Here is a 25158-nt window from a genome sequence, read left to right as displayed (position 1 = left end):
CTAAATAATTTATGCAGTTAAACATTCATCTAAGAGACTGCTTAATAAACAATGCAACTACAAAGCAGTCATCACCAAATAAACCGACACTGAGGGATATGCACAGGTCAAAATACAGCTAACATGTAACATGACATATCACTTACCTTAATCTTAGGAAACAGTCCAGGTCTCCTCTCCATAGGGTTCCACACACTTGAGTATCATACATTTCCCAGCCCCTTTCAGGTTTTTTATTTTGAAAATTCTGTTCATGAACAACTAAAATTCTTTACTCAGTGAGCAAAGAAATTTCACTCCCAATACAAATGTACAGAAAATACTCAAGAGTGTTCATTGGAGAGGAATTCTGGAGAAAAGACTCAATGAAAACAAATGAAATTGGAAACTTAGTGTTCTCTGTTTTTCTAACTTTCCAAACTTAAATACCTAAAATTGAATGTTCACTGTTAGCCCTTAGTTAGTAACTAACATACCACCAGTATTATTATTATTATTATGGCTGTGCTGCACAGCATGTGGGATCTTAGTTCCCCAACCAGGGATTGAACCCATGTCCCCTGCACTGGAGCACTGAGTCTTTTTTTTTTTTCCATGAGTAATTACAATTTTAATAGTAATATAAATAGAATCCCATGAGTTGGCATTATAACTACTTTCAAATAATAAGATAAAATTAATGTTAGGCTAATAAATTTTAAAAAGCTTCCCATTTTATTTATTTCTTTTTCAGCTGTATGTATACATATATCCCCATATGCCCTTTCTCTGTGTCCCTCTCCCACCCTCCCTATCCCACACTCCCCTAGGTGGTCACAAAGCACCAAGCTGATCTCCCTGTGCGATGCAGCTGCTTCCCACTAGCTATCTGTTTTACATTTGGTAGTGTATATATGTCCATGACACTCTCACTTCGTCCCAGCTTATACTTCCCCCTCTCTGTGTCCTCAAGTCTATTCTCTGCGTATGCGTCTTTATTTCTGTCCTGCCCTTAGGTTCGTCAGAACCTTTTTTTTCTTTTTTAGATTCCATATATATGTGTTAGCATACGGTATCTGTTCTTCTCTTTCTGACTTACTTCACTCTGTATAGCAGACTCTAGGTCCATCCACCTCACTACAAATAAATCAATTGTTTCTTTTTATGGCTGAGTAATATTCCATTGCATATATGTGCCACATCTTCTTTATCCATTCATCTGTCGATAGACACTTATGTTGCTTCCATGTCCTGGCTACTGTAAATAATGGAGCACGAGTCTTAACCACTGGACTACCAGGGAAGTCCCCCATCAGTATTATTAATTACCATGGTTCCATACAGTCTATGGCACTGCTGTGTCCAATATCCCTGACTTGTATGAGAGATCCATGACCCGTGAGCTATATTTAACCTAGATACAGAGGTAGAATAGAAAAAAATATCTTCCTACTAAAGACGCAAGTTTCTGTATTTTACTTAAACTACAATATTCACCCTTACACTAAGAGTTGTTTCTATTTTTTTTAAAGCACTTTTATTCTTCACCATCTTCACATGACTCTTGGTTGTGTCTTGTATTGCAAGTTACCTCAAATCCTTTCTTGAAGTAAGCAGAATATAAATATATAAACAGTTCATAAAAATGAATCTATATTAACCACTGAGTGTTTCACACAGATTGGGATTTTCCATGTAAACTATATCTAAATAATTTTATCATCCAGTATTTTTAAAATTGAGAACCTACCCAAAGTTTCCAATTTCTTCACATATGTGGAGTGTTTTTTTTGCCAAGTGAATGTCTTTGGTTACATTTAGCACTTTATCTTAATATGTATTTCATCATGCTAAATGCTGTATATGCCAATAACATACTAATTTTTACTAATTTTACTAATTTGATATCTACAAAGGCAAATTTAAATTAAGTGAAAACTACTCCACAGAAATCATTAAAGGTATGCATGTTCTTATCAACAATGTAAAACTGTAAATATTCAGAAAACTATGTATTTGATCAATGACATTGACAAATTTGGTCAAAATACTTGCCTCCATTAACTACTCTTTGGTCTGAACCAGAATTTGGGTTGAAATCTGAAGTGTGAGAGGTGGATCTCGATGGCATGGAGCCCGATCCAGGCTGGCCCATACGCGGTGAATTCTGTCGCCCACTTCCCCAGGATATGACTTCTCTATTTCTTTGTCCAGGAGGAATATATTTATTTTCCCTGAAAATGAGAGAGCCTTTAAATCATTTTATCCTAATAGATACCAGGCCAATGAAACATATCTAAAAGTAATGTAGGCAGAAGGGAATGCTTGTTATTAAAAGGTTAAACACTTAAAATCAAATGGCCCCACTTCCAGACACCCCTCTTCTTCCATCTGACTCTAAGCTCTAGCCTCTGGCCTTTCCTTTCCCTCAGATAATCCCGCTAAGGACAAAATATAACAGATGTGTATTCATTCTTATCCACTTGGCCTCTTTATGGCTGTTTCTATCAATCATCATCTGTCTTCTTGAAATTGTTCTTCCTTGGTTTTCTCTACTTTGTCTTCTCTGTGATCTCTTCTCTTGGTGGCTGTTCATTAGTTTTTCAGGGATTCAACATCAATCCCCCAAATCCACACTGTCAGTCTCACAGTCTCAACATCTCTCCCTGAACACTTTTAATTCAAATCATGACTCCTAAGCTGTGAGTGCCTTGAAGACAGAATGTGTATCTTATTCTACCAGGTATGTAGCAGGTGTTTCTCAACATGTTTATGAATAAATGCATAGAAGACCTGTGAGCCCCTCAAATGCAGTAAATTGCACAAATGGACTCACTCTATCTCCCCTCAAGCTTGCTCCATGTTTTCTACTGCCATTACCAGTACAACCACCAATCTGCTTGGTTATCAAATAAAACTCAGGGTCATCTCTGGTTTTTCTAACCTTTCTATCACTGGTTCTGGTCTCACTGAACTATTTCAATACAATAACTGATCTCTATGTCTCAGCCAGTTCTCAATGTCCCACAGTTGGTTCATGCCATCCCTTATCTACAGGGTGCTTTTTAACATGACACAGAAAGAGTTTCACTACCTCAGTTCATATCACCAGCTGTTACCACTGCAGCCTCAACATACACCGTGTATTCCAGACATATGAAACAACTAAGTTTTCCCTGAACTGGACAAGTTCTTTCACCTGTCTTTCACCATGCAAGGAACTCCTTGCATCACGTTGCATCTCCTTGCATCACCTCCTCTGTTAAGGCATTCTCTCACCCCACGAAGTTAAGCTAGTTCCTCCTCACTTGCATGTTTCTAGTACTTTGACCACCCCTCTAATCTAGGAAATCATAATCAACTGTAATTATATGTACTACCCCCTAACCTGTTCATTATTCTTTAACAAGCTCTTCCAGACCTCGACTTGCTCATCACTGTATATCCAACACTTGGCTCCACAGAGGTGATGCTCAAAAAATATTTTCCAAGATTACTGTAATCTTTTCTCTAACAGACCCGAAACCAACTCCATTTGCATTCTCTACCTAAGCTAGGTTAAAGGAAGATGAAATATAATAATAATAATACACCTTCTCACACAGACCTTGAGTTGTGTATCCAAAATACTGCATCATGATTTCCTTTAAATACCTAGTGTTTATGTTGTGGCCCTCACGTTCACTGGAATTTCTCTGAACTGCTGTGTATTTTTCTTCTTCGCTCCTATCATCATTTTCCAGGGCCACCCGGGCTTTATACTGGGCACTTGATTCAATTTCTTCTGCTAACTGGTTTGCCCTTGCTTCTCGTTTTAAAAATTCTTCTGAGTTATCCCTTTCTAAGGGCACCCTGAAACATGACGAAAAGAAAAAGCAAAGTGAGTATTTTTAAGTCATAGTTTACATATCTGTCACAATCAACTATTAAGAGAGTTCAGTTTAAAATGCTGGTAAAACTGTAAGAGAGCTAGTCATCTATTTATTTATAAATCAAAACTTGATTTTTCTTGTTACCTTTTCCCTAGAGGAATATAACATCTCCAAAACTGGTTAAATTGACTATTCCCCCATAACCTCTGCACTTACCAATTTAGAGATTTTACAGTGTAAAAATGAAACAAAATTTATTTAGAGCAAAAAATTAGGGTATAGGTAAACTATATTTAATCGCTGTTTTAATGAGAATTTATCAGCACAGGTAGTAAAAGGATAATTCTTTCACATAATCGTTTAACTTAAAATCCAACAGAAACATTTATTCAACATCGTAATTTAAGTTGATGAAAATCAAAGGCAAATATGTATTAAAACAAAAGCAAACTTTTAAAACTTACGTATATGAAGATAGACTGCTATCATATGTAGACACTACACCATAATTTTCTTCATTATATCGAAACATATCATTGGGATCCCATCCATTAGACTAGAAGAAAATGAAGCTCATTTTTCAAAATGACAAAGTATTTGTCTTCTTTAATTCAGTTATAGTTGATATCTACATTAACAATATCTATCATACTATTCAAGCAAAATCTAGCAAAATTAAAAAACAGGCAAAAATTTGCTTTAAAAATGTCTTCAGGAAAAACTTTCTTCTATACATCAGCCCCTACAAGTTGGTAAATAACTATAGTCAAACCTTGAACAATTCAGGGGGTGGGGTGTTAGGGTACTGACTCCAGGAATAGTTGAAAATCTGCAGATTCAACCAACCTTGGATAGTGCATTACTACAGTATTTGCTATTGCAAAAAAATGCGTACAAGTGGACCAGTGTGGTTCAAACCTGTGCTGTTCAAAGGTCAACTGTATATGAAACAATTACTTGAGATGTTATTAGTAAAAGTTCAGAACATTTTAGTTACTTCATAAAATAGCCTCAGGTCAGGGTTCTCTCCTTTCCCTACTCCCTAACGGTGACCTTTCTACAAGGTATTTACCTGAAACCTCTTTGAGTTGACTGATCATCAGGTCTGACTGGTAGAAAGGGGTTATCATTATCCATGTCAGAAGAGGGCACAGCGTCATCTGAGCAATGATGATGGCAATTTCAAGACTAAAACTTGCCTCTAAGGTCACCCATTAACCTTGGCTCCCTCTGTGCTACTTCAGGTAAAACTATAATGTAATTCCACCACTAAATCAACTACTTCGGCCTAACACATGTGGGTAGGAAATCAGTTACCTATGGAAGCTTTAAAATATGCTCTTTTAGGATATGCTCCATGTAAAAAATTTAAACAGTGCAGAAAGACATCCAGTGAAAAGTAAAATCTGCCAATCCCAATGTGCACAGATAACCACCATTAACAACTTCTTGGGCATAATTCCAGACATTCTCTGTGCATATGTAAGAATATGATTATTATCATCAGCTCTCTTTTTTGAAAATTCTCTGCAACTTGCTTTTTCTTTTAATAAGTTTTAGATATCTTCCCAGAATATCTTTCTTTCCAGTGGACATACAGTACTTCAACTGAACGGAGGTACAATACATCTATTTGACCCATGCCCTACTGATGCACAGTTAGGATGTTTCCTATTTTTCACTATTAGAATAAAATGCTGTGAAAAACATCCTCATACGTAATTATTTCAAAGTCTTATGGATAAATTCTCAGAGGTAGAATTGCTGGACCAAAGTGTATGTGTGGGGACTTCCCTGGTAGTCCAGTGGGTAAGACTCCACACTCCCAATGCAGAGGGCCCAGCTTCGAACCCTGGTTGGGGAACTACATCCCACATGCATGCCGCAACTAAGAGTCCACATGCCACAACTAAGAAGCCTGCGTGCTGCAACTAAGACCCAGTGTAGATTAAATAAATAAAGTGTATTTGTGTTTTAAATTGTGATAAACATTGCCAGAATGCTCTCTAAAAAGCGTCTATCAATTTAACTGCTTTGCTATCAATTAGGGAAAAAAAAAAAAAAAGAGTGCCTGCTTTTCCATATCCTCCACAGAGGTGATGTGCTGCACAAACCTGAGAACCTTCACATTCAGTTATATGTGCTTCTTTAAAAAGTCTGAAAATTAATAATGAGGCGTTGTTTATGTATTTCCAGTTTTGCAACTAGACAATGACTTAAACATCAAACACAGATTTGTTAAATAAGACTTTTCTGTAATATTCAATTAAAGATTCTTCATCCCTTTGAAATATTTTTTAAAGATTTTTTTTGACGTGGACCACTTTTTTACAAGTCTTTATTGAATCTGTTACAATATTGCTTCTGTTTTATGTTTTGGCTTTTTGGCCATGAGGTACGTGGGATCCTAGCTCCCCGACCAGGGATCAAACACGCACCCCCTACATTGGAAGGTGAAGTTCTAATCACTGGACTGCCAGGGAACTCCCCCATCCCATTCAAATTTTACTATCTAAACACTCATTTTTGGCAAGAGACTTTGCTTGTATCTCCACAGTTTAGAAACAGAATTTACAGAATCCTAATGACAGAGTCATTATTAAAGTATTTGATTTATAGATGTTGTGTTATGGGAAAAGTAAAAATAATATATGCCAAGAGGCTTCTGGAAATAGATTTTTGTAGAGAATGTTCCTAATTTTAAGACAAAGAAATTTACTTATTGCTTTAATTCTAATGTAATCTAACAATATATCTTAATAATGAGTGCCTCTCTGACAGACAAGAAGCCTAAAAGTCACACTTTGACCTCACCGCTAGGTAAAGTCAACAGACAAGACACCACTTTCCTTAGGCTGCCTTATTCTGCAGAGTACTCAAAGCAAAACATGCCGGCATTTCTAGTTTCCCATGGTTTCCAATTTAAATTTTTATGCTGCTTATTAGGACTTACTTTAAAAACATACAAATAATTCATAAGCATCCCAAAGAAACATTTTTCTGTATATACTGCCTAGGTCAAAGTCTCTATTTACACAATAAAACTACTACTTTAAATATATCCACAACAACATACTTAAATTAAAACCAAGTGATAGGATGTCATATCATATCACATGACCATAGCGTTACTAATCGAAAAGATTTTGCTTACAACATCATTTTCCAAAGCCTCCAGTTCCTCACTGGTAGTGAGTTCACCTGCATCCCAGGGCTCCAGGTCCTTCTCTTTGTGTTCACCATTCACTTTAGCACTGATAGCAGAGTCAGTAAAAGCATCTGCAAAGGATGGTTTTGGTTGAAAGATCATACAACCAGACAATGGGCTATGTGAATACATACATGGATTTATCAACAGAGATGTATGCTAAAAAATAATTATGAAAAGTGAATTTCCGATACAGAAAGAAGAGCATTCACCAACAGTATGCTTTCAGATGGGTAATGCTTCTAATACTATAACCTTCAAAAAAACTTAATTCAGTAAATGGCATCATAGATGATTACTGGTGAAGGCATGTTTTACCCATATAATTTTAAGCCACATGAAATGTTGTAATGTATTCACACAAGTCATAAATTGTATTAAAAATAATTGCTTTGTGTTTCAGAATTGATCCAGAAATTTTCTATCAATCCATCTAAAACAAGATCTCTTTTGTTTAACAGACCCAGTAATTAGATATGCCCTCAGAGCTTCTTCAGCCAAACGTATGCTGATCTTTTAACTTTCCAAATCCACGTCTACATGCAGAGGTCAGTATTCTAACATACCGTTGCCAATAGTAACTAAAACCATTGGAAGTGACCCACCCCCACACAGAACCCGTACTTCCCTAGAGCCACTCCAATACAAAGCTCAGGCCCCACAGTGTTACCTGTCCCCAGAAGGTTCAGGTGGCAGGCCTACCTGGACTTCCTGTCAATACTTTCTCACCTAATGTATCCTCTCCTCCTCTGCTAATGTTACTGAGAAGCACTAGCTTGTGAGAGCAGAATGGCATTAGTATGCTCACCTGACAGGAACTATATATATCACAGCTGCTGTCCAGAAAAGAAAATCTCTAGTTGGAAGTTAGGACCCAGCTAAATAAAGATCTACTTGGGCAATGACAGTGTTAGGAAATGCTTTGGAGATACCGGCTTACATTCAGATGTCTGGACCTATAGACACCTAGCACAGGGCTGTGGAGTATTACTTCTGCTGATCTGGCTCTCCTAGAGAGTACTGGCTCCCGGTCACCATACCCTCACCCTTACTTCAAGCTGCCATCAAGGAGGAGGAGGAGGAAGGGAAAAAATCAACACCTGTGTCTCCTTCAAAAGAGATAATTCCAGAGGGATTTTTGATTTGGTACTGCTTCTATAACTGTCATTGGCTCCCCACTGGGCAAGGTGATGGTGAAATAACTTGAGCCAGCAAATTTAGGCATGGCACTATAAGCCTAGCTAGCTCTTACTCCTCTCATCTCAAACTACAGGTGGATAAGTGGGTGTGCGTGTATATTCATGCACACTAGGGAAAAAAAGCATAACTGCACCTATGGGCTTAGCTGCCAGCTCTATCAGGCAGCATGGCTCCCGTTGCTAGCAATTATAAGAGCCAAGAGCAAACCAAGGGGGATCCCCAAAGCAGCAGGCCTCAGCTGGGAGTGGGATTAGCATTCACTGCAAGATGACTGCATTTTGGAAAAGCTAAGAGGTTCTAACCACTGATGTTATCTTCATAATGCCATCTTCAGCTGTAAGCCACTGATGGTCCTAAAAACGTGGCTTTATATGACACTTGCCTGAGTCAAGTTCTACTCTACATCAACTTAAAGTTACAGAAATTCTTGGTAAAACTGATTTTGCCATGTGAAATGCTCCAAAAAAAAAAACATCAAATAATGACTTACATTAGGTGGCTGAAATTCCCTACTTTAATTCTCACAAAATTAGAACAGAAAACTAGACCACAGAAAAATTACAAACCAGTCGTGTTATCTTCTACAACAGGGGTCCTCAACCCCTGGGGCACGGACTGGTACTGGAGCCAGGCTGCACAGCAGGAGGTGAGCGGCAGGCGAGCAAGAGAAGCTTCATCTGCACTTACAGCCACTCCGCATCACCCCATTACTGCCTGAGCTCCGCCTCCTGTCAGATCAGCGGCAGCATTAGGTTCTCACAGGAGCATGAACCCTACTGTGAGCTGTGCATGCGAGGGATCCAGGTGTGCTCCTTATGAGAATCTAATGCTTGATGATCTGAGGTGGAGCTGAGGCAGTGATGCTAGTGCTGGGGAGCAGCTGCAAATACAGATGATCCTGAGCAGAGAGGTTTGACTGCACAGAGATCATAAGTGCTTGCAGACTCTTAGCAATACCCTGTCAGTGAGTGGCAAGTGACAATTAAGCTGCCTCCGGTGGCAGGCTTTATAGGGGCCAGTGAGTTGATGTACTTCAATTGTACAGCTCTATCTGGTGGTGGGCTTTAAGTCAGAATCCAACACTTATTTTAGTCCGTGCATGGCCCGCCCATTATTTTAATTACCACTTCTGTCTGCGCCTCTTTCCCGCACTGTGCACTTGTCTCAGTCACAGTTTCGGTAAGACCACAAGCTAACCCTAGCCAAAATGAGTAGAAAACAAACATCACTGGAGAGCTTCTTTGAAAAGGGGGAAAGACCCAATGATAAGACAGCAGAAGACTCTGAGACTGCCAACAAAAAGAAAGCTGCACTGAAAAGAAAATACCAAGAGTCCTACTTAAATTATGGGTTCATTGCAACAGGTGATTCACATTTTCCAAGCCCACTTGTATAATATGTGGTGACCAGCTAACCAACGAAGCCATGAAACCTTCAAAACTGCTTTGCCACATGGAGACCAAGCGCCCAGGATTAAAAGACTTTGGAGTTTTTCAAAAGAAAAAAACGTGAACATGAAGAACAGAAGCAATTACTGAAGGCCACCACTTCACCAAATGTGTCTGCACTGAGAGCATCATTCTTAGCGGGTAACCGCATTGCTAAAGCTAAGAAGCCCTTTACTATCGGTGAAGAGTTGATCCTGCCTGCTGCTAAGGACATTTGTTGTGAACTTTTAGGAGAGGCTGCAGTTCAAAAGGTGGCACGTGTTCCTCTTCCGGCTAGCACTGTAACTAGACAAATTGATGAAATAGTAGAGGATATTGAGGCACAATTGTTAGAGAGGATTAATGAGCCGCCGTGGTACACAATCCAGGTTGACGAGTCTAACGATGTTGACAAGGCAACAACGCTTGTTTTTGTGCGATATAATTTTCAGGAGGATGTGCGTGACGATATGTTATGTGTGCTTTTATTGCCAACCAACACCACGGCTGCAGAACTATTCAGTCTCTGAATGATTACACATCAGGAAAACTCAACTGGTCATTTTGTGTCGGTATATGCACGGATGGAGCAGCTGCCATGACTGGACGGTTTTCTGGTTTCACTCGTCAGGTCAAAGAGGTTTCTTCTGAATGTCAGTCTATACACCGTGTGTCATCCATAAAGAAATGCTGGCTAGCCAAAAAATGTCACCTGAACTTAACATCTTGCAGGATGTGATTAAAATTATCAACCACATTAAAGTACATGCCCTTAACTCACGTCTGCTCACGCAGCTCTGCAAGGAGATGGATGCAGAGCACACACGTCTTCTCTTATACGCAGAAGTGAGACGGCTTTCCACAGGTAGATCACTGACCAGAGTTTCTGAGTTATGAGAGCCGCTCCAGAGATTTCTTTTAGAAGAACAGTCACCACTGGCAGCACATTTCAGTGACACAGAATGGGTCACAAAACTTGCTTACTTGTGTGGCATATTCAACCTGCTCAACAAACTCAATCTGTCACTTGAAGGGAGAATGATAACTGTGTTCAAGTCGGCAGAGAAAGTGGCTGCATTCAAAGCTGAATTGGAATTATGGGGGCAACAAGTGAACACTGGGATTTTTGACATGTTTCAAACATTAGCAGAGATTTTGAAAGAAACTGAGCCAGGGCCTTCCTTCTCCCAGCTGGTGCATGATCACCTATTTCAGCTTTCAAAAGAGTTTGAGCATCACTTTCCCAACACAAAAGACCCCCGAACCAGGAAGGACTGGATCTGCGACCCACTTGTGAGTAAACCAGGTGAATCAACTTTGTTCGTGCTAGAAGAGGATCAACTGCTTGAGACTGCAAATGACAGTGGCCTTAAAAGTATGTTTGAGACAACTTCAAATCTCCATACATTCTGGATTATTAAAGTCAAGGCGGAATATGCTGAGGTTGCCACGAAAGCACTGAGAAGCCTGCTTCGGTTTCCAACATCCCGTCTTTGTGAAGCAGCGTTTTCTGCAGTGACAGCAACCAAAATGAGATCACGGAGTAGACTGGACATAAGCAACACAATTCGGGTGTCACTGTCTCCCATCACCCCCAGATAGGACCATCTAGTTGCAGGAAAACAAGCTCAGGGCTCCCACTGATTCTGTATTATGGTGAGTTGTATAATTATTTCATAATATATTACAATGTAATAATAATAGAAATAACGTGCACAATAAATGTAACGTGCTTGAGTCATCCCCAAACCATCCCCCACCCACCCCCAGAAAAATTGTCTTCCACGAAACTGGTCCCTGGTGCCAAAAAGGTTGGGGACCGCTGTTCTACAAGAAGTAGTGGGATTATTAATTCATATTTAAGATCCTGTTAATGTTTTAATCACACTAGTTTTTGAAAAGCATATATTTAAATGAGTAAAGCATTTACTTAGATGGAAACTCAGCATTAAATATTTTTTTTATTCAAGAAATTAAAACCCAGAACAACAGAAGATTTTTTTTAACAGATCCACATAATTGGACTTTTATCATTGTAGGGTACGTGTGTTATGTCAAAGTATTTAGGAAAGACTAGGGACTGAGCCAAGTTGTCCCCAAATTGAAAGACTGAAATATACAATAAAAATAGCTTAAATATATTTCTATCAGTATGATTTTAAACAAAATCAAAAAGAATTCCGAACAGGGAGCCAATGTGAAAAAGCAAGCATTTAAAACTTCACTGAACCAAGTTATACTCTGCTAATTACAATTTAGGTGGTATTGAGAGATCATTATTAAACAACCTAATTTTTTAATGCTACATTTTCATCTTATATCTTCTGTTTACAATACCAACTTTATAAAGGAATTAACTGTTCACAGGTTGTTACTTAGCATCACATTTTCCTTTCAGGGCAGAAAAGTGGGGGAGGGAAAACACAAAAGTATGTATCTATTAGTAAGGAATAATGTTCCTTAATTTAAAAATTTCCCACAAAGAAAGTCCCTTTTTAAAGATGAGCAAATGACTGCTGGTGGGAATGTAAACTGATAAAGCCACTGTGGAGAACAGTATGGAGGTTCCTTAAAAAACTACAAATAGAACTACCATGTGACCTCGCAATTCCACTACTGGGCATATACCCTGAGAAAACCATAGTTCAAAAAGAGTCATGTACCACAATGTTCATTGCACCTCTATTTACCACAGCCAGGACATGGAAGCAACCTAAATGCCCATCGACAGATGAATGGATAAAGAAGATGTGGCACATATATACGATGGAATATTACTCAGCCATAAAAAGAAACGAAATTGAGTTATTTATAGTGAGGTGGATGGACCCAGAGACTGTCATACAGAGTGAAGTAAGTCAGAAAGAGAAAAACAAACACCATATGCTAACACACATATATGGAATCTAAAAAAGAAAAAAAAAAAGGTTCTCAAGAACCTACGGGCAGGACAGGAATAAAGATGCAGACATAGAGAATGGACCTGAGGACACGGGCAGAGGGAAGGGTAAGCTGGGACAAAGTGAGAGAGTGGCATGGACATATATACACTACCAAATGTAAAACAGATAGCTAGTGGGAAGAGGCCGCATAGCACAGGGAGATCAGCTTGGTGCTTTGTGTCCACCTAGAGGGGTGGGATAGGGAGGGTGGGAGGGAGACACAAGAAGGAGGAGATATGGGGATATATGTATATGTATAGCTCATGTACTTTGTTACACAGCAGAAACTAACACACCACTGTAAAGCAATTATACTCCAATAAAGATGTTGAAAAAAGATCTTCAGAAGAATCTACCATCATTAGTAAATGTAGTGCTTTGATTCAAGTCTGCTCACAAGAATAAATCAAAGTTAACTGTGAGAAACATGAGGCAGGTTTGAAAGTGATGAAACAATAATGCACATGTCATAAAAAATACGCAAAGTTGAAATAAAGTTGATATAAATCCCCCCCCCAAAAATAAATAAATAAAGATGAGCAAATGGTTTAGGGAAAGACATGCATAAGATATGCAGAAGTAGAGAATCAGCAAAATGAGGCTAAAGTGTCAAGACAGCAGGGAAAAGCCTGATCCTAAATACTGTATTTCAGGTCAACATAGTACCATTAGTTAGAAGGAAGCGAGACCTGGATATTCCATTCTACACTATTACCAGTATCTACTACTGTAAATCCTGAATATGTTATTTTATTAACAGCCATGTTTAGATTTTTGAAAAATCACTGTTGGTATTAAATAGTAAAATGTTATTGCCAGGACTTCTGCAAAATTCAGAAAAATCAACTGGCTATAATCTAATTGCAATTGTGTGAATTTGTGTGCAGATTTTCCAATGCCATAAAGTCAGAATATATTAATTTTCCATTATCCTCTAATGATAAGAAGCAAAAGCATTATAAGAGCAAGAAGCAAGAATACAATGTGACTGGCAGAAAAATGTCACCTGTTTCTGAAGGAACTACAAGCACAGAAAAAAAAAAAGAAAACAATAAAATGATCAGATAATAAAATATAACGAGGATGTGCTTCATTCCCTGCCTTATGACATCCAATTTAGGGAAAAGGGGAGACAGAGGGAAAGGGCACAATATTGTCCCCTGCCTCTAAACCTTCCCTTCCTTCTGATTCAGGGCAGAAACCCAGTCGTTCTGAGCCAGTGCTGCCACCTGGTGGTAATAAGAAAGAAATGTCTCAACCAATGCGCAGCCTCTCTCTTAGGCATTCCTCAGCCCCACACCCAGGAAATATATGTTCTCTGCTCAACTTTTCCTCTTCTATCAACATATCCTCAGTAAATTAGGACTCTGAAAAATCAAAGTTGTCTGAGATTTTTTTAAATGGCCAGAATAGTGGTGAAAAAAGTAATGTGCTAGTGACATGCTTTAAGTTATTAAAAATAAATTTAAGGGCTTCCCTGGTGGCGCAGTGTTTGAGAGTCTGCCTGCTGATGCAGGGGACACGGGTTCGTGCCCCGGTCTGGGAAGATCCCACATGCCATGGAGCGGCTAGGCCCATGAGCCATGGCCACTGAGCCTGCACGTCCGGAGCCTGTGCTCTGCGACAGGAGAGGTCACAACAGTGAGAGGCCCACGTACCGCAAAAAAAAAAAAAAAAAAAAAATTAAAATTTAAACTACAAAATGACATAAAAGTGAATGAAATTTAAAAATCATTATCAGACTTGACATCAGAAGCCCTCAAATGTACTTTCAGAAAAGTCTTCACCAAAATCCTCGGCTACCCATTTCCTCTCTCAATTAAATCTACTTTTTCTCAAACACTGAAATTCCAGATAAGTAAAAAAAAATATTTCAACGATACTGTTCTGTTTTGATCAATTATTAATACTGTGACATTTTTCAACAATTAAAAAAAATATTTTCTCGGGCTTCCCTGGTGGTGCAGTGGTTGGGAATCTGCCTGCCCAATTCAGGGGACACGGGTTCGAGCCCTGGTCTGCGAAGATTCCACATGCCGCGGAGCAACTAGGCCCGTGAGCCACAACTACTGAGCCTGTGCATCTGGAGCCTGTGCCCTGCAACATGACAGGCCGCGACAGTGAGAGGCCCGCGCACCGCGATGAAGAGTGGCCCCCGCTTGCCGCAACTAGAGAAAGCCCTCGCACAGAAATGAAGACCCAACACAGCCAAAAATAAATAAATAAAATAAATAAATAAATAAATAAATAAATAAACTTTTAAAAGATAAAAAAATATTTTCTCATCATGCACCATGAGTTTTATATGGACCAATCTATACACAACAGAGCATTAGTTACAGTGGGTGCCAACCTAGCAACTAAGAGGCCTTTTTTTTTTTTCCTTGTGGTACGCGGGCCTCTCACTGTTGTGGGCTCTCCCGTTGCGGAGCACAGGCTCCAGATGCGCAGTCTCAGCGGCCACGGCTCACGGGCCCAGCCGCTCCGTGGCATGTGGGATCTTCCCGGACCGGGGCATGAACCTGCGTCCCCTGCGTCAGCAGGCGGACTCTCAACCACTGCGCCACCAGGGAAGCCCTAAGTGGCCGTTTTTAATTCAATTTTAGCATTGCTGAGTACCGATAATGAATGTGCTGGTCATTCAGTTTGGATGAGCTGGGGATTCATTTTTGACTAAGACACAATCCCTGTCTTTTCCTGCAGAAGCTGCCAGCTAAGGGAGAGTAATTACAGAGGTGGAGTAAATCTTTTAGAATCTAATGTGTAAAGTGCTAAAATATAATTTAGGAGGAAGTAAAAGGTGTTCTAATACAGACTAGAGTAGAATTAAAAATAATATTTTTCTGAACTGCACACAAGTCCATAGGATTCCCCCAGGGAAATGGAATTTGAGGCCAGAGGAGAGATTACCTTTTTATTTTATACTCTTCCATTCTATGTAAGTTTTTACACTATGACTATATACTAAACCATGTATTTTATTATACAGATAATATTAAAGAACACAGTATTAAATAGGATAAACAAATAAGATGGGAATAATGACCACAGCAAGGGCCCAGGGTGTGCGGAACAGAACAACAAAAGCAAAGGGACAAGTGGAGGTGGTGTCCTCAGGCAAGAAAGAGGAAAAAAAAAGAGAAAACTGCAGGGAAACGGGGCACAGGGAGCCTTCTAGATTAAGGATTCTTAACCTTTTTGATCTATGGACCCCCCTTCAGCATTTGCAGGAAGTCTATGGATTTAAATGCAAAAAATACACAAAAAATCAAAGGAGGGCTTCCCTGGTAGTGCAGTGGTGAAGAATCTGCCTGCCAATGCAGGGGACACGGGTTCGAGCCCTGGTCCAGGAAGATCCCACATGCCACGGAGCAACTAAGCCCGTGTACCACATCTACTGAGCCTGCGCTTTAGAGCCCATGAGCCACAACTACGGAGCCCCACGCACCACAATTATTGAAGTCCGCGCGCCCCAGAGCCCACATGCCGTAACCACTGAGCCCACACACTGCAACTACTGAAGCCCACACTCCTAGAGCCCACGCTTCACAATGAGAAGCCACCGTAATGAGAAGCCTGCACACTGCAACGAAGAGCAGTCCCCGCTCACTGCAACTAGAGAAAGCATGTATGCAGCAGTGAAGACCCAATGCAGCCAAAAATAAATAATTTTAAAAAAAAAATTTAAAAAGTAAAAACAAAAAAATAAAAAACCCCAACCAAATCTAGGGACTTCCCTGGTGGCACAGTGGTTAAGACTGTGTGATCCCAATGCAGGGGGCCCAGGTTCGACCCCTGGTCAGGGAACTAGATCCCACACGCATGCTGCAACTAAAAGTTTGCATGCCACAACTAAGGAGCCCGCCTGCCGCAACTAAGACCCACAGCAACCTAATTAATTAATTAATCGATTAATTTAAAAAATCCCAATCTATACAAGTGATATGAAATTAACTGAATTCTATAGGTGCAGAAGTCACAGATACTACTAACACGAGTGGTTTGTTGTCTGCATTAATAACGGAAAGAAACGCTCCATTTCAATCAAAGATGAATGAAAATAAAGATGTGATATTTTTTCCCACCCAAGTTCATCAAGGCCCTGAATCTTCTCCATGAACCATCTGGAAATCCATGGATCCAGGTTAAGAACACTGGCTATGTGTTCTTAAAAAGAAGGAAGAAGAGCATTCTGCTGTGGATAAGGGAAACGAGGTAAACAGAGTAAGGAACTGGAGGCAGTAGTCATTAATTAGGGCTGCAGAAACAGGTAAGAAAAGGGTCTGCTGAGCTGAAGCTCCAGCAAGAGCTAGAAACCCTACATTCCTAACTAACCTGCACCACAATGGTATTTTCCCCAGCCATACTCCTTTACTTAGCTGAAGGAGTAGACAGAGAGGAGTTTAAAAATGGAAGGCCAGGGAAGGGTCAGAGAGCCCTGTGAGAGGTAATAAGAAAAGGAATAGAAGAGTAAAGGTCAAGGTGGCTACGGTCAGAGTAGATCTTGGAGGGCATTCTGGAAGAGAAGCAGTTACAAGTGATGACAAAGTCATGAAAGCAGGCTGCTAAAATAAGATGGAAATGAATGATATTGAAGTAACAGAGCTAAATTTCTGCAGGAATAGCGTTCTGTTCCAAATGATCAACTTGAAAATAAAATTTTGCAAAATCTACCATTTGCAAACTAACATTTGAAGATATAAGGGTCTTAGCCACAAAACTATGGGAAACTTAAATACATTCCAAATGTATATACCCCTCTGTTCTAAATACCAAGAAGTTATAATTATATTACAAAATGAATCAGACAATAGCACTTGCCTATTAAAAAATGCAGAAGTGGATAATGTTCATTTTGAACAACCACAACTATTTTCTAATCATAATTCTGAGCCTGTTAAGCAGAACTATTTAACATTTAAAATGTTGGAAGTGGTTTGTTTGATACACCATATGATGACAGTTATGTAACCACAAAATTCAAGTCTTTGAGGTTAGATCCACAAAAGTCAGTTTTTCCTTCAACTCTAAGCTTTAAAGAAGAAAATGAATCAGGAAGAACTAGTATAAAGTGTTGAAAAACAAAACATAGGTCATCCTGACTTCACAAATGATAGGGTCAGGACAGAAAATCAGGATCCATCTCTGTAGCACATGTCCCCTACAAACAGGCAACAAAGCCTTCCCTGCTCATAATCCCTTGTCCCAGCAGCTAGAATTCTTGACCAAACACTTGTCTTTAAAAAAGTCTCTTGGGGGAATTCCCTGGCAGTCCAGCGGTTAGGATGCCACACTTCCACTGCCAAGGGCACTGGTTCAATCCCTGGTCGGGGAACTAAGATCCTGCAAGCCACAGGGCACAACAAAAAAATTAAATTTAATTTAAAAAAAAAAAGTCTTTTGTGCAAATAAAATAAAAGCCAATAATGGCAAAACCATGACTTTCTAGTAGATGGAGTTGTTACAATAAAGGAGAACACACTGGTGAGCAAATCCATGCAACACCTAACAACGTTCCACAGGATAGGACAGACCAACACGACAACATTAAGAACAATAGGCCAACCACCTGCACCCCGCATTTTACTCAAAATTTTGAATAATTTTAAAAATAATTTATCTTACTAGAAAAGAATATCATTTTTCCTAACAGAGATCTACCTAATCATATCTTTGCCTCTAGGGTACTTGAACAAGGAAAATGAGTTTTGTGACCCATAAGTATAAAGGGGTTTATTTCTACCCTGGTTAGCACAAAAATAAAATAAGCTTATCTCTAAGGTGTGGTATCTTTTACTCGTGTGATTTCAAACTGAACCGAAGTAAAGATGATTTCATACTGTTCTTCACAAATGAATACATTGTGTCCTTTGACATAAATTCAAGTATGTATGCATTTCTAACATACACAGCAACTAAGGCAAATTAATTACTTTAAAAGACCTTCAAAATAGCCCGCATGCATGTTCTAATACTTCACTCCCTTACCTGTGCTTCTGACTTTTTTCACTTGTACCAGAATCATTCGCACCTTGTTTTCAAACTTAGCACCTGGGATTTTGTTTTCTGTATTTCAAAAGGGTATTAAAATGCCTACTAGAAGCAACCTTTTGTCAGAAAAATATACTCTGGATATGTCACGTTATAGGAAAGCTGCTTTTAGTCTGGATAGGAATAACTGCTTTCTTGAGTTTCCTGGAAATAAGTGGTAATTACCAGTTGTCTATGGCAATGTCTATGTAAGAAAGAAAAAAAAAAAAAAGAAACACCAAAAACTACTAGTTTTTCCCTGGCTTGGTTGTAGTGTGTGTAAAGACCTATAAAACTTTTAAAATATCAATTGAAAGAATCAGTATACGTTGAGTACCTACTACATATCTGTAAGGCATTATGCTAGATACCACAGGGTGTATACATCCCTAGGTTCTATAAACATGATGTCTGAACTCCAGAAAATTATACTGCATTGGGAGAGACAAAATACACTCACAAAAAGATATACACTGCTTTGTAAAGCTGAGTGTTCAGTAGATGAGGTAAGACAACTGATTTTTCAACTGTGCTCCAGGAAATCTGATTAAGGGTACCTGAGGAGACAGAGCAAAAGCTGAATAAATAAGGTTCTAGGATAATTCCCAATCCCCTCCCCCACCACTGCCTTATAAGTGGGATTCAGCATGAGATTTCCTTGGGGTAGGGGGGAACAAACTATTCTGTGCTGAAAATAAAATGTAGTAAAGCTTAGAAGCCATTGTTACAGGAATCGAAACAGACCACAGTGAGCTGGGAAGGTCAGGGAAGACTCTAGAGAGGAAAGAAGATTTGAGCTTGGTCTTGAAAAATTCTAGTTAGGAAGGAAGATATTCAGAGTGGAGAATAAATCCAGCAGTAAGATAACCAAGCTCATAAATGGAGAGAAGAATATCTAGCATGCAGAAAACACCACCTTGGGTCAAGAAGCTGCTTAATACTGGGGAATAATGAGAGATGAGGTTGAAAAAGAGAAGTTCCACTGGGGAGGGCCCTGAATGCCAAGGTATGGCATCCCAACTTTACTCTGTAAGCTACAGTGGTCACTGTAGATTTTTTAACAAGGAATGAGATGTCTGACAACAAAATAATATAGCATAGAGCAATAGTTTGTTTTTTTTGTGTGTGTGTGTGGTACACGGGCCTCTCACTGTTGTGGCCCCTCCCGTTGCGGAGCACAGGCTCCGGACGCGCAGGCTCAGCGGCCATGGCTCACGGGCCCAGCCGCTCCGCGGCATGTGGGATCTTCCCGGACCAGGGCACGAACCCGTGTCCCCTGCAACGGCAGGCGGATTCTCAACCACTGCGCCACCAGGGAAGCCCCAGCAATAGTTATTTTGACTGTGATCATCACAGAAAGTTTCTGAGTCCTGTAACTCAAAGTAAATTTACCATTCAAGGAAGAAATGACAGTAGTCTTAGCAGGAGAACTGAGATGGAGACTACTGGAACAGCTGAAGCAGGCAAGAGAGCTCAAGGATGTCAGTTTCAAAAGTGCAAATACAAGAGAGGAAAAGCAGCAATAATGAGCTCTAAGAGACACAGTATGTCATGTGAAGAAGTTCTTTCCTGAGCAGTTCCAAGGAAAAGTACAGTGTATCATGTTAACAATCTCTTATTTTCAGTCCAAACATCACTCCATGTGTTAAAAATAAATTAATTAAAAATTTAAAGAGAGACTCTATGGTTTTCTAGTTAGAATCAAACCAAACCACCCAAATCATTTTCTTTTGTTCTTTTCTGAGATCTGACCTAGGTACCCCTTTGACCAAAGTCTGGAAAGAATCAACTGATGTGGAAAAGCAAATACCTATATTCTGTTCTTGTTAAAAATACAATTTGAAAATTAATTTGTGTTTCTGTTCCTCTGATGGAAACCAATGGAAAAGCCTAGAACACGACTAAACAACATGACAGACATCTCGATCGGTGCACCATTCAGAAAGTGCAAAGGATACAGGGCTTCCACAATAAACAACCATACAAATGCTTTTGATGTTACAATATACTTTATCACAAGTTTGAATAAAGTAATTGGACCCAGAAGCTCTACTTAGGCAACGCCAATCTGCACCAGAATGCATCAATAATGAAGAAACCTGATATTCTTCCTATACAAAATGAATTACAAAATTTTATAGTACTATGATAAAATGAGATAAAAAAATATTCCTGAGAGAAAAATATATCCTACTTAAATATTGAAAAGCAGGGCTTCCCTGGTGGCGCAGTGGTTGAGAATCCGCCTGCCGATGCAGGGGACATGGGTTCGTGCCCTGGTCCAGGAAGATCCCACATGCCACGGAGCGGCTGGGCCCGTGAGCCATGGCCGCTGAGCCTGCGCGTCCGGAGCCTGTGCTCCGCAATGGGAGAGGCCATAACAGTGAGAGGCCCACGTACCACACACACACACACACACACACACACACACACACAAATTGAAAAGCAGTAGTTCTGGGGACTTCCCTGGTGGTCCAGTGGTTAAGACTCTGCACTTCCACTGTAGGGGGCAAGGGTTCGATCCCTGGTCTAGGAACTAAGATTCCGCATGCATGCATGTGGCGCAGCATGGCCAAAAGTAAGTAAATAAATAAATAAATATGCAATAGTTCTTATTTCCCCTACTAATAAACTTGTTTGTGAGATGTACAAATTGGATTCCCTAGTTAAAACTTTAGGCAAAACATTTTTACGATAAAATATTTCACCTTAGTTTTACTAGGCCCTTTATGTAATGTAAAGGCACTGTAATTGGTAATTTAACATTTGAAAAGCAATTTTCTTAAAACCTTAAATTAGCTAAATTAAAAGTTGAGCTGGGGCTTCCCTGGTGGTGCAGTGGTTGAGAGTCCACCTACTGATGCAGGTGACATGGGTTCATGTCCCGGTCCGGGAAGATCTCCCATGCCGCGGATGTGGGCCTGTGAGCCATGGCCGCTAAGCCTGTGTGTCCGGAGCTTATGCTCCACAACAGGAGAGGCCACAACAGTGAGAGGCCCACGTATCACACACACACACACACACACACACACACAAGTTGAGCTTTAATTGTTCAGAAATGTTATCACTTAAAATGCTGCTGGGGGGAGGAGTCAAGATGGTGGTGTGGGAAGACACGGACTTAGCATCTCCCTACAACTAGGGTGCCTGCTGGCCACTGGTGGGAAACTCTGACCCCAAGGAGACAGGAGGAACCCCAGAGTGAACCAATAGGATGTAGGGGGACCAAGGGGAGAGAAGTGGAGGCCAAACAAGATCGGTGCCCCTGAGGCCAGGGAGATCAGGAGAGGCAGGTGGGAGGGGCTCTTCAGGAAGAGCAGGAAAGGAGCAGAGGGCGATCACCTGGCCCACTCGGGCAGTGGAGCCTGCTGAACTCTCAAGTGGGTTCCCCCCTCCAAAGCCCCATCCAGGCCACATGGGTCCTGGGGGCACAGGAGGGAGGCTGGGGAAATCAGGAGTGGCAGGTGGGAGGGGCCATCCAAGGGGAGCATGAGAAGGGCAAAGGGTGATTGCCCCGCCCACTGGGGGCAGGCGAACCTGCTGAGCTCCCAGTCCAGTCCCCTGCCCTCCAAGGCCCCCCCTCCCACCCCCACCCAGCCACACTGGTCCTGGGGGTATAGGAGGGAGGCCCAAGAGATCAGGAGAGGCAGGCGGGAGGGGCCCTCCCAGACCTCAGATCAGAGGAGCAGGTGAGAGGAGAGGAGGGCGTTTGCCCTGCCCACTGGAGCCCAGGAAAGCTGCTGGGCTCCCAGGTGAAGTCCCCTGCCCTGAGACCAGGGGTGGGGGGCACGTCTGGGTCCCTTCTGTTCCTTCCAGCCCTGTGGGTCCTGAGCATTGGCCCTGCCCACCACCCAAACCTCACCCTTGTTTAGGCCCTGCTCTCCAGGGCCAAGGCCTTCCCTCCCAACCCCCACCCCTTTTTTTTTCCCTTTTCCCTTTCTCTTTTTTACTATTGCGGTACTGACGTACCTTCCGGTTGCTGATTCATCTATATTATTATTTTTACATTCTTTCTAACATATCTGTTAGTTTCCTAGTCTAATTTTATTTTTTACTTTGTTACTGTTCTCTTTTTAATTCTTTTTTTTTTTTTTTTCTGCCCCACACCACTTGCAGGATCTTGATTCACGAGCCCAGGGTCAGGCAGAAGCTCCTGCAGTGGGAGCTCCGAGTCCAAACCACTGGACTAACAGAGAACCTCAGACCCCAGGGAATATTCATCAGAGTGAGGTCTCACGACAGAGTTCCTCATCTCAGCACCAAGATCCAGCTCTACCCAATAGTGATGGAAGCCTCAGGCCAAACAACCAGTAAAACAGAAACACAATCCCACTCATTAAAAAAAAGAAAAAACACAGAAGGGAAAAAAATATATCACAGATGAAGAAGCAAGGTAAAAACCTACAAGACCAAAATAAATAAAGAGGAAACAGGCAATCTACCCGAAAAAGAATTCAGAAAATGATAGTAAAGATGATCCAGAATCTCAAAAATACAACGGAAGCACAGATTGAAAAGATACAAGAAATGTTTAACAGAGATCTAGAAGAACTAAAGAACAAACAAAAAGAGATGAACAACACAATAACTGAAATGAAAAATACACTAGAAGGAATCAATAACAGAATAACAGAGGCAGAAGAACGAATAAGTGAGCTGTAAACAAAATGACAGAAATAACGGCCAAGGAGCGGAATAAGGAAAAAAAGAATGAAAAGAATTGAAGACAATCTCTGAGACTTATGGGACAACACTAAACAGACCAACATTCAAATTATAGGCATCCCAGAAGAAGAAGAGAAGAATAAAGGGTCTGAGAAAATATTTGAAGAAATTATAGTGGAAAACTTCCCTAACATGGGAAAGGAAATGGTCACCCAAGTCCAGGAAGCACAGAGAGTCCCATACAGGATAAACCCTAGGAAAAACACACCAGGACACATATTGATCAAGCAAAAATTAAATTCAAAGAAAAAATATTTAAAGCAGCAAGGGAAAAACAAAAAATAACGTACAAAGGAATCCCCATAAGGTTATTAGCTGATTTTTCAGTGGATACTCTGCAGGCCAGAAGGGAGTGGCAAGATATACTTAAAGTGATGAAAGAGAAAAACCTACAACCAAGATTACTCTACCCAGCAAGGATCTCATTCAGATTCGATGGAGAAGTCAAAAGCTTTTCAGACAAACAAAAGCTAAGAGAATTCAGTACCACCAAACCAGCTTTACAACAAATGCTAAAGAAACTTCTCTAAGCAGGAAATGCCAAGAGAAGGAAAAGACCCATAAAAAACAAACCCAAAACAATTGAGAAAATGGTAATAGGAACATACATATCAATAATAACCTTGAATGTAAATGGATTCAATGGCCCAACCAAAAGACACAGACTGGCTGAATGGACACAAAAACAAGACCCATATATATGCTGTCTACAAGAGACCCACTTCAGACCTAGGGACACATACAGACTGAAAGTGAAGGGATGGAAAAAGACATTCCACGCAAATGGAAATCAAAAGTAAGCTGGAGTAGCAATACTCCTATCAGATAAAATAGACTTTAAAATAAAGACTGTTATAAGAGATAAGGAGGAAAAAAAAAAAAGAGATAAGGAGGGCCACTACATAATGATCAAGGGATCAATCCAAGAAGATATAACAATTACAAATGTTTATGCACCCAACATAGGAACACCTCAATACATAAGGTAAATGCTAACAGCCATGAAAGAAGATATCAACAGTAACAATAATAGTAGGGGACTTTAACACCCCGCTTACACCAGTGGATAGATCATCCAAACACAAAATAAATAAGGAAACACAAGCTTTAAATAACACAACAGATCAGATAGATCTAATTGATATTTATAGAACATTCCACCCAAAAATGGCAGAATACACTTTCTTCTCAAGCACACTAGATCACATCCTGGGTCACAAACCAAGCCTCAGAAAATTTAAGAAAACTGAAATCGTATCAAGCTTCTTTTCTGACCACAACCCTATAGGACTATAAATCAATTACAGGAAAATAACTGTAAAAAACACAAATACCCGGAGGCTAAACAGTCCGCTACTAAATAACCAAGAGATCACTGAAGAAATCAAAGAAGAAATTTTAGAAATACATTGAAACAAATGACAATGAAAACACAAGGACCCCAAAGCCTATGGAACCCAGCAAAGGCAGTTCTAAGAGGGAAGTTTATAGCAATTCAATCTCACCTCAAGAAAGAAGAAAAATATCAAATAAACAATCTAACCCTACACTTAAAAGAACTAGAGAAAGAAGAACAAAGAAAACCTAAAGTCAGCAGAAGGGAAGAAATCATCAAGATCAGAGCAGAAATAAATGAAACAGAAATGAAGAAAACAACAGCAAAGATCAATAAAACTAAAAGCTGGTTCTTTGAGAAGATATACAAAATTGATAAACAGCCAGACTCATCAAGAAAAAAAGGGAAAGGACGCAAATAAATAAAATTAGAAATGCAA

The 25158-nt window shown here is 40.2% G+C and overlaps 2 protein-coding genes across 25 annotated transcripts in view; one reads left to right on the top strand and one right to left on the bottom strand.

Annotated features, from left to right (window-relative positions):
- Nucleotides 1-7593, top strand: part of SH2B3 (SH2B adaptor protein 3) — a 92049-nt gene extending 84456 nt beyond the window's left edge. Inside the window, exon 9 of the mRNA XM_067014753.1 lies at nt 7521-7593. Coding sequence (XP_066870854.1) covers nt 7521-7579 — 59 coding nt within the window. The 3' untranslated portion in view covers nt 7580-7593. The remainder of the gene's footprint in view (nt 1-7520) is intronic.
- ATXN2 (ataxin 2) overlaps nt 1-25158 on the bottom strand; it is a 135824-nt gene that overhangs the window by 52838 nt on the left and 57828 nt on the right. For all 24 annotated transcript variants that reach the window (XR_010836769.1, XR_010836768.1, XR_010836770.1 and 21 more), the window contains exons 6-9: nt 7006-7130; nt 4316-4407; nt 3634-3831; nt 2035-2213 (exon numbers count right to left, since the gene is read on the bottom strand). Coding sequence is in view for 20 of the 24 variants with exons in the window: in XM_059040796.2 (XP_058896779.1) it covers nt 2035-2213; nt 3634-3831; nt 4316-4407; nt 7006-7130 (594 nt within the window). In the remaining 4 variants the exon portion in view is untranslated. The remainder of the gene's footprint in view (nt 1-2034; nt 2214-3633; nt 3832-4315; nt 4408-7005; nt 7131-25158) is intronic.

The sequence above is a fragment of the Kogia breviceps genome, chromosome 15 (genome assembly GCF_026419965.1).
Source record: "Kogia breviceps isolate mKogBre1 chromosome 15, mKogBre1 haplotype 1, whole genome shotgun sequence".
NCBI lineage: Eukaryota > Metazoa > Chordata > Mammalia > Artiodactyla > Physeteridae > Kogia > Kogia breviceps.
This window is presented reverse-complemented; position numbering and strand designations above follow the sequence as displayed.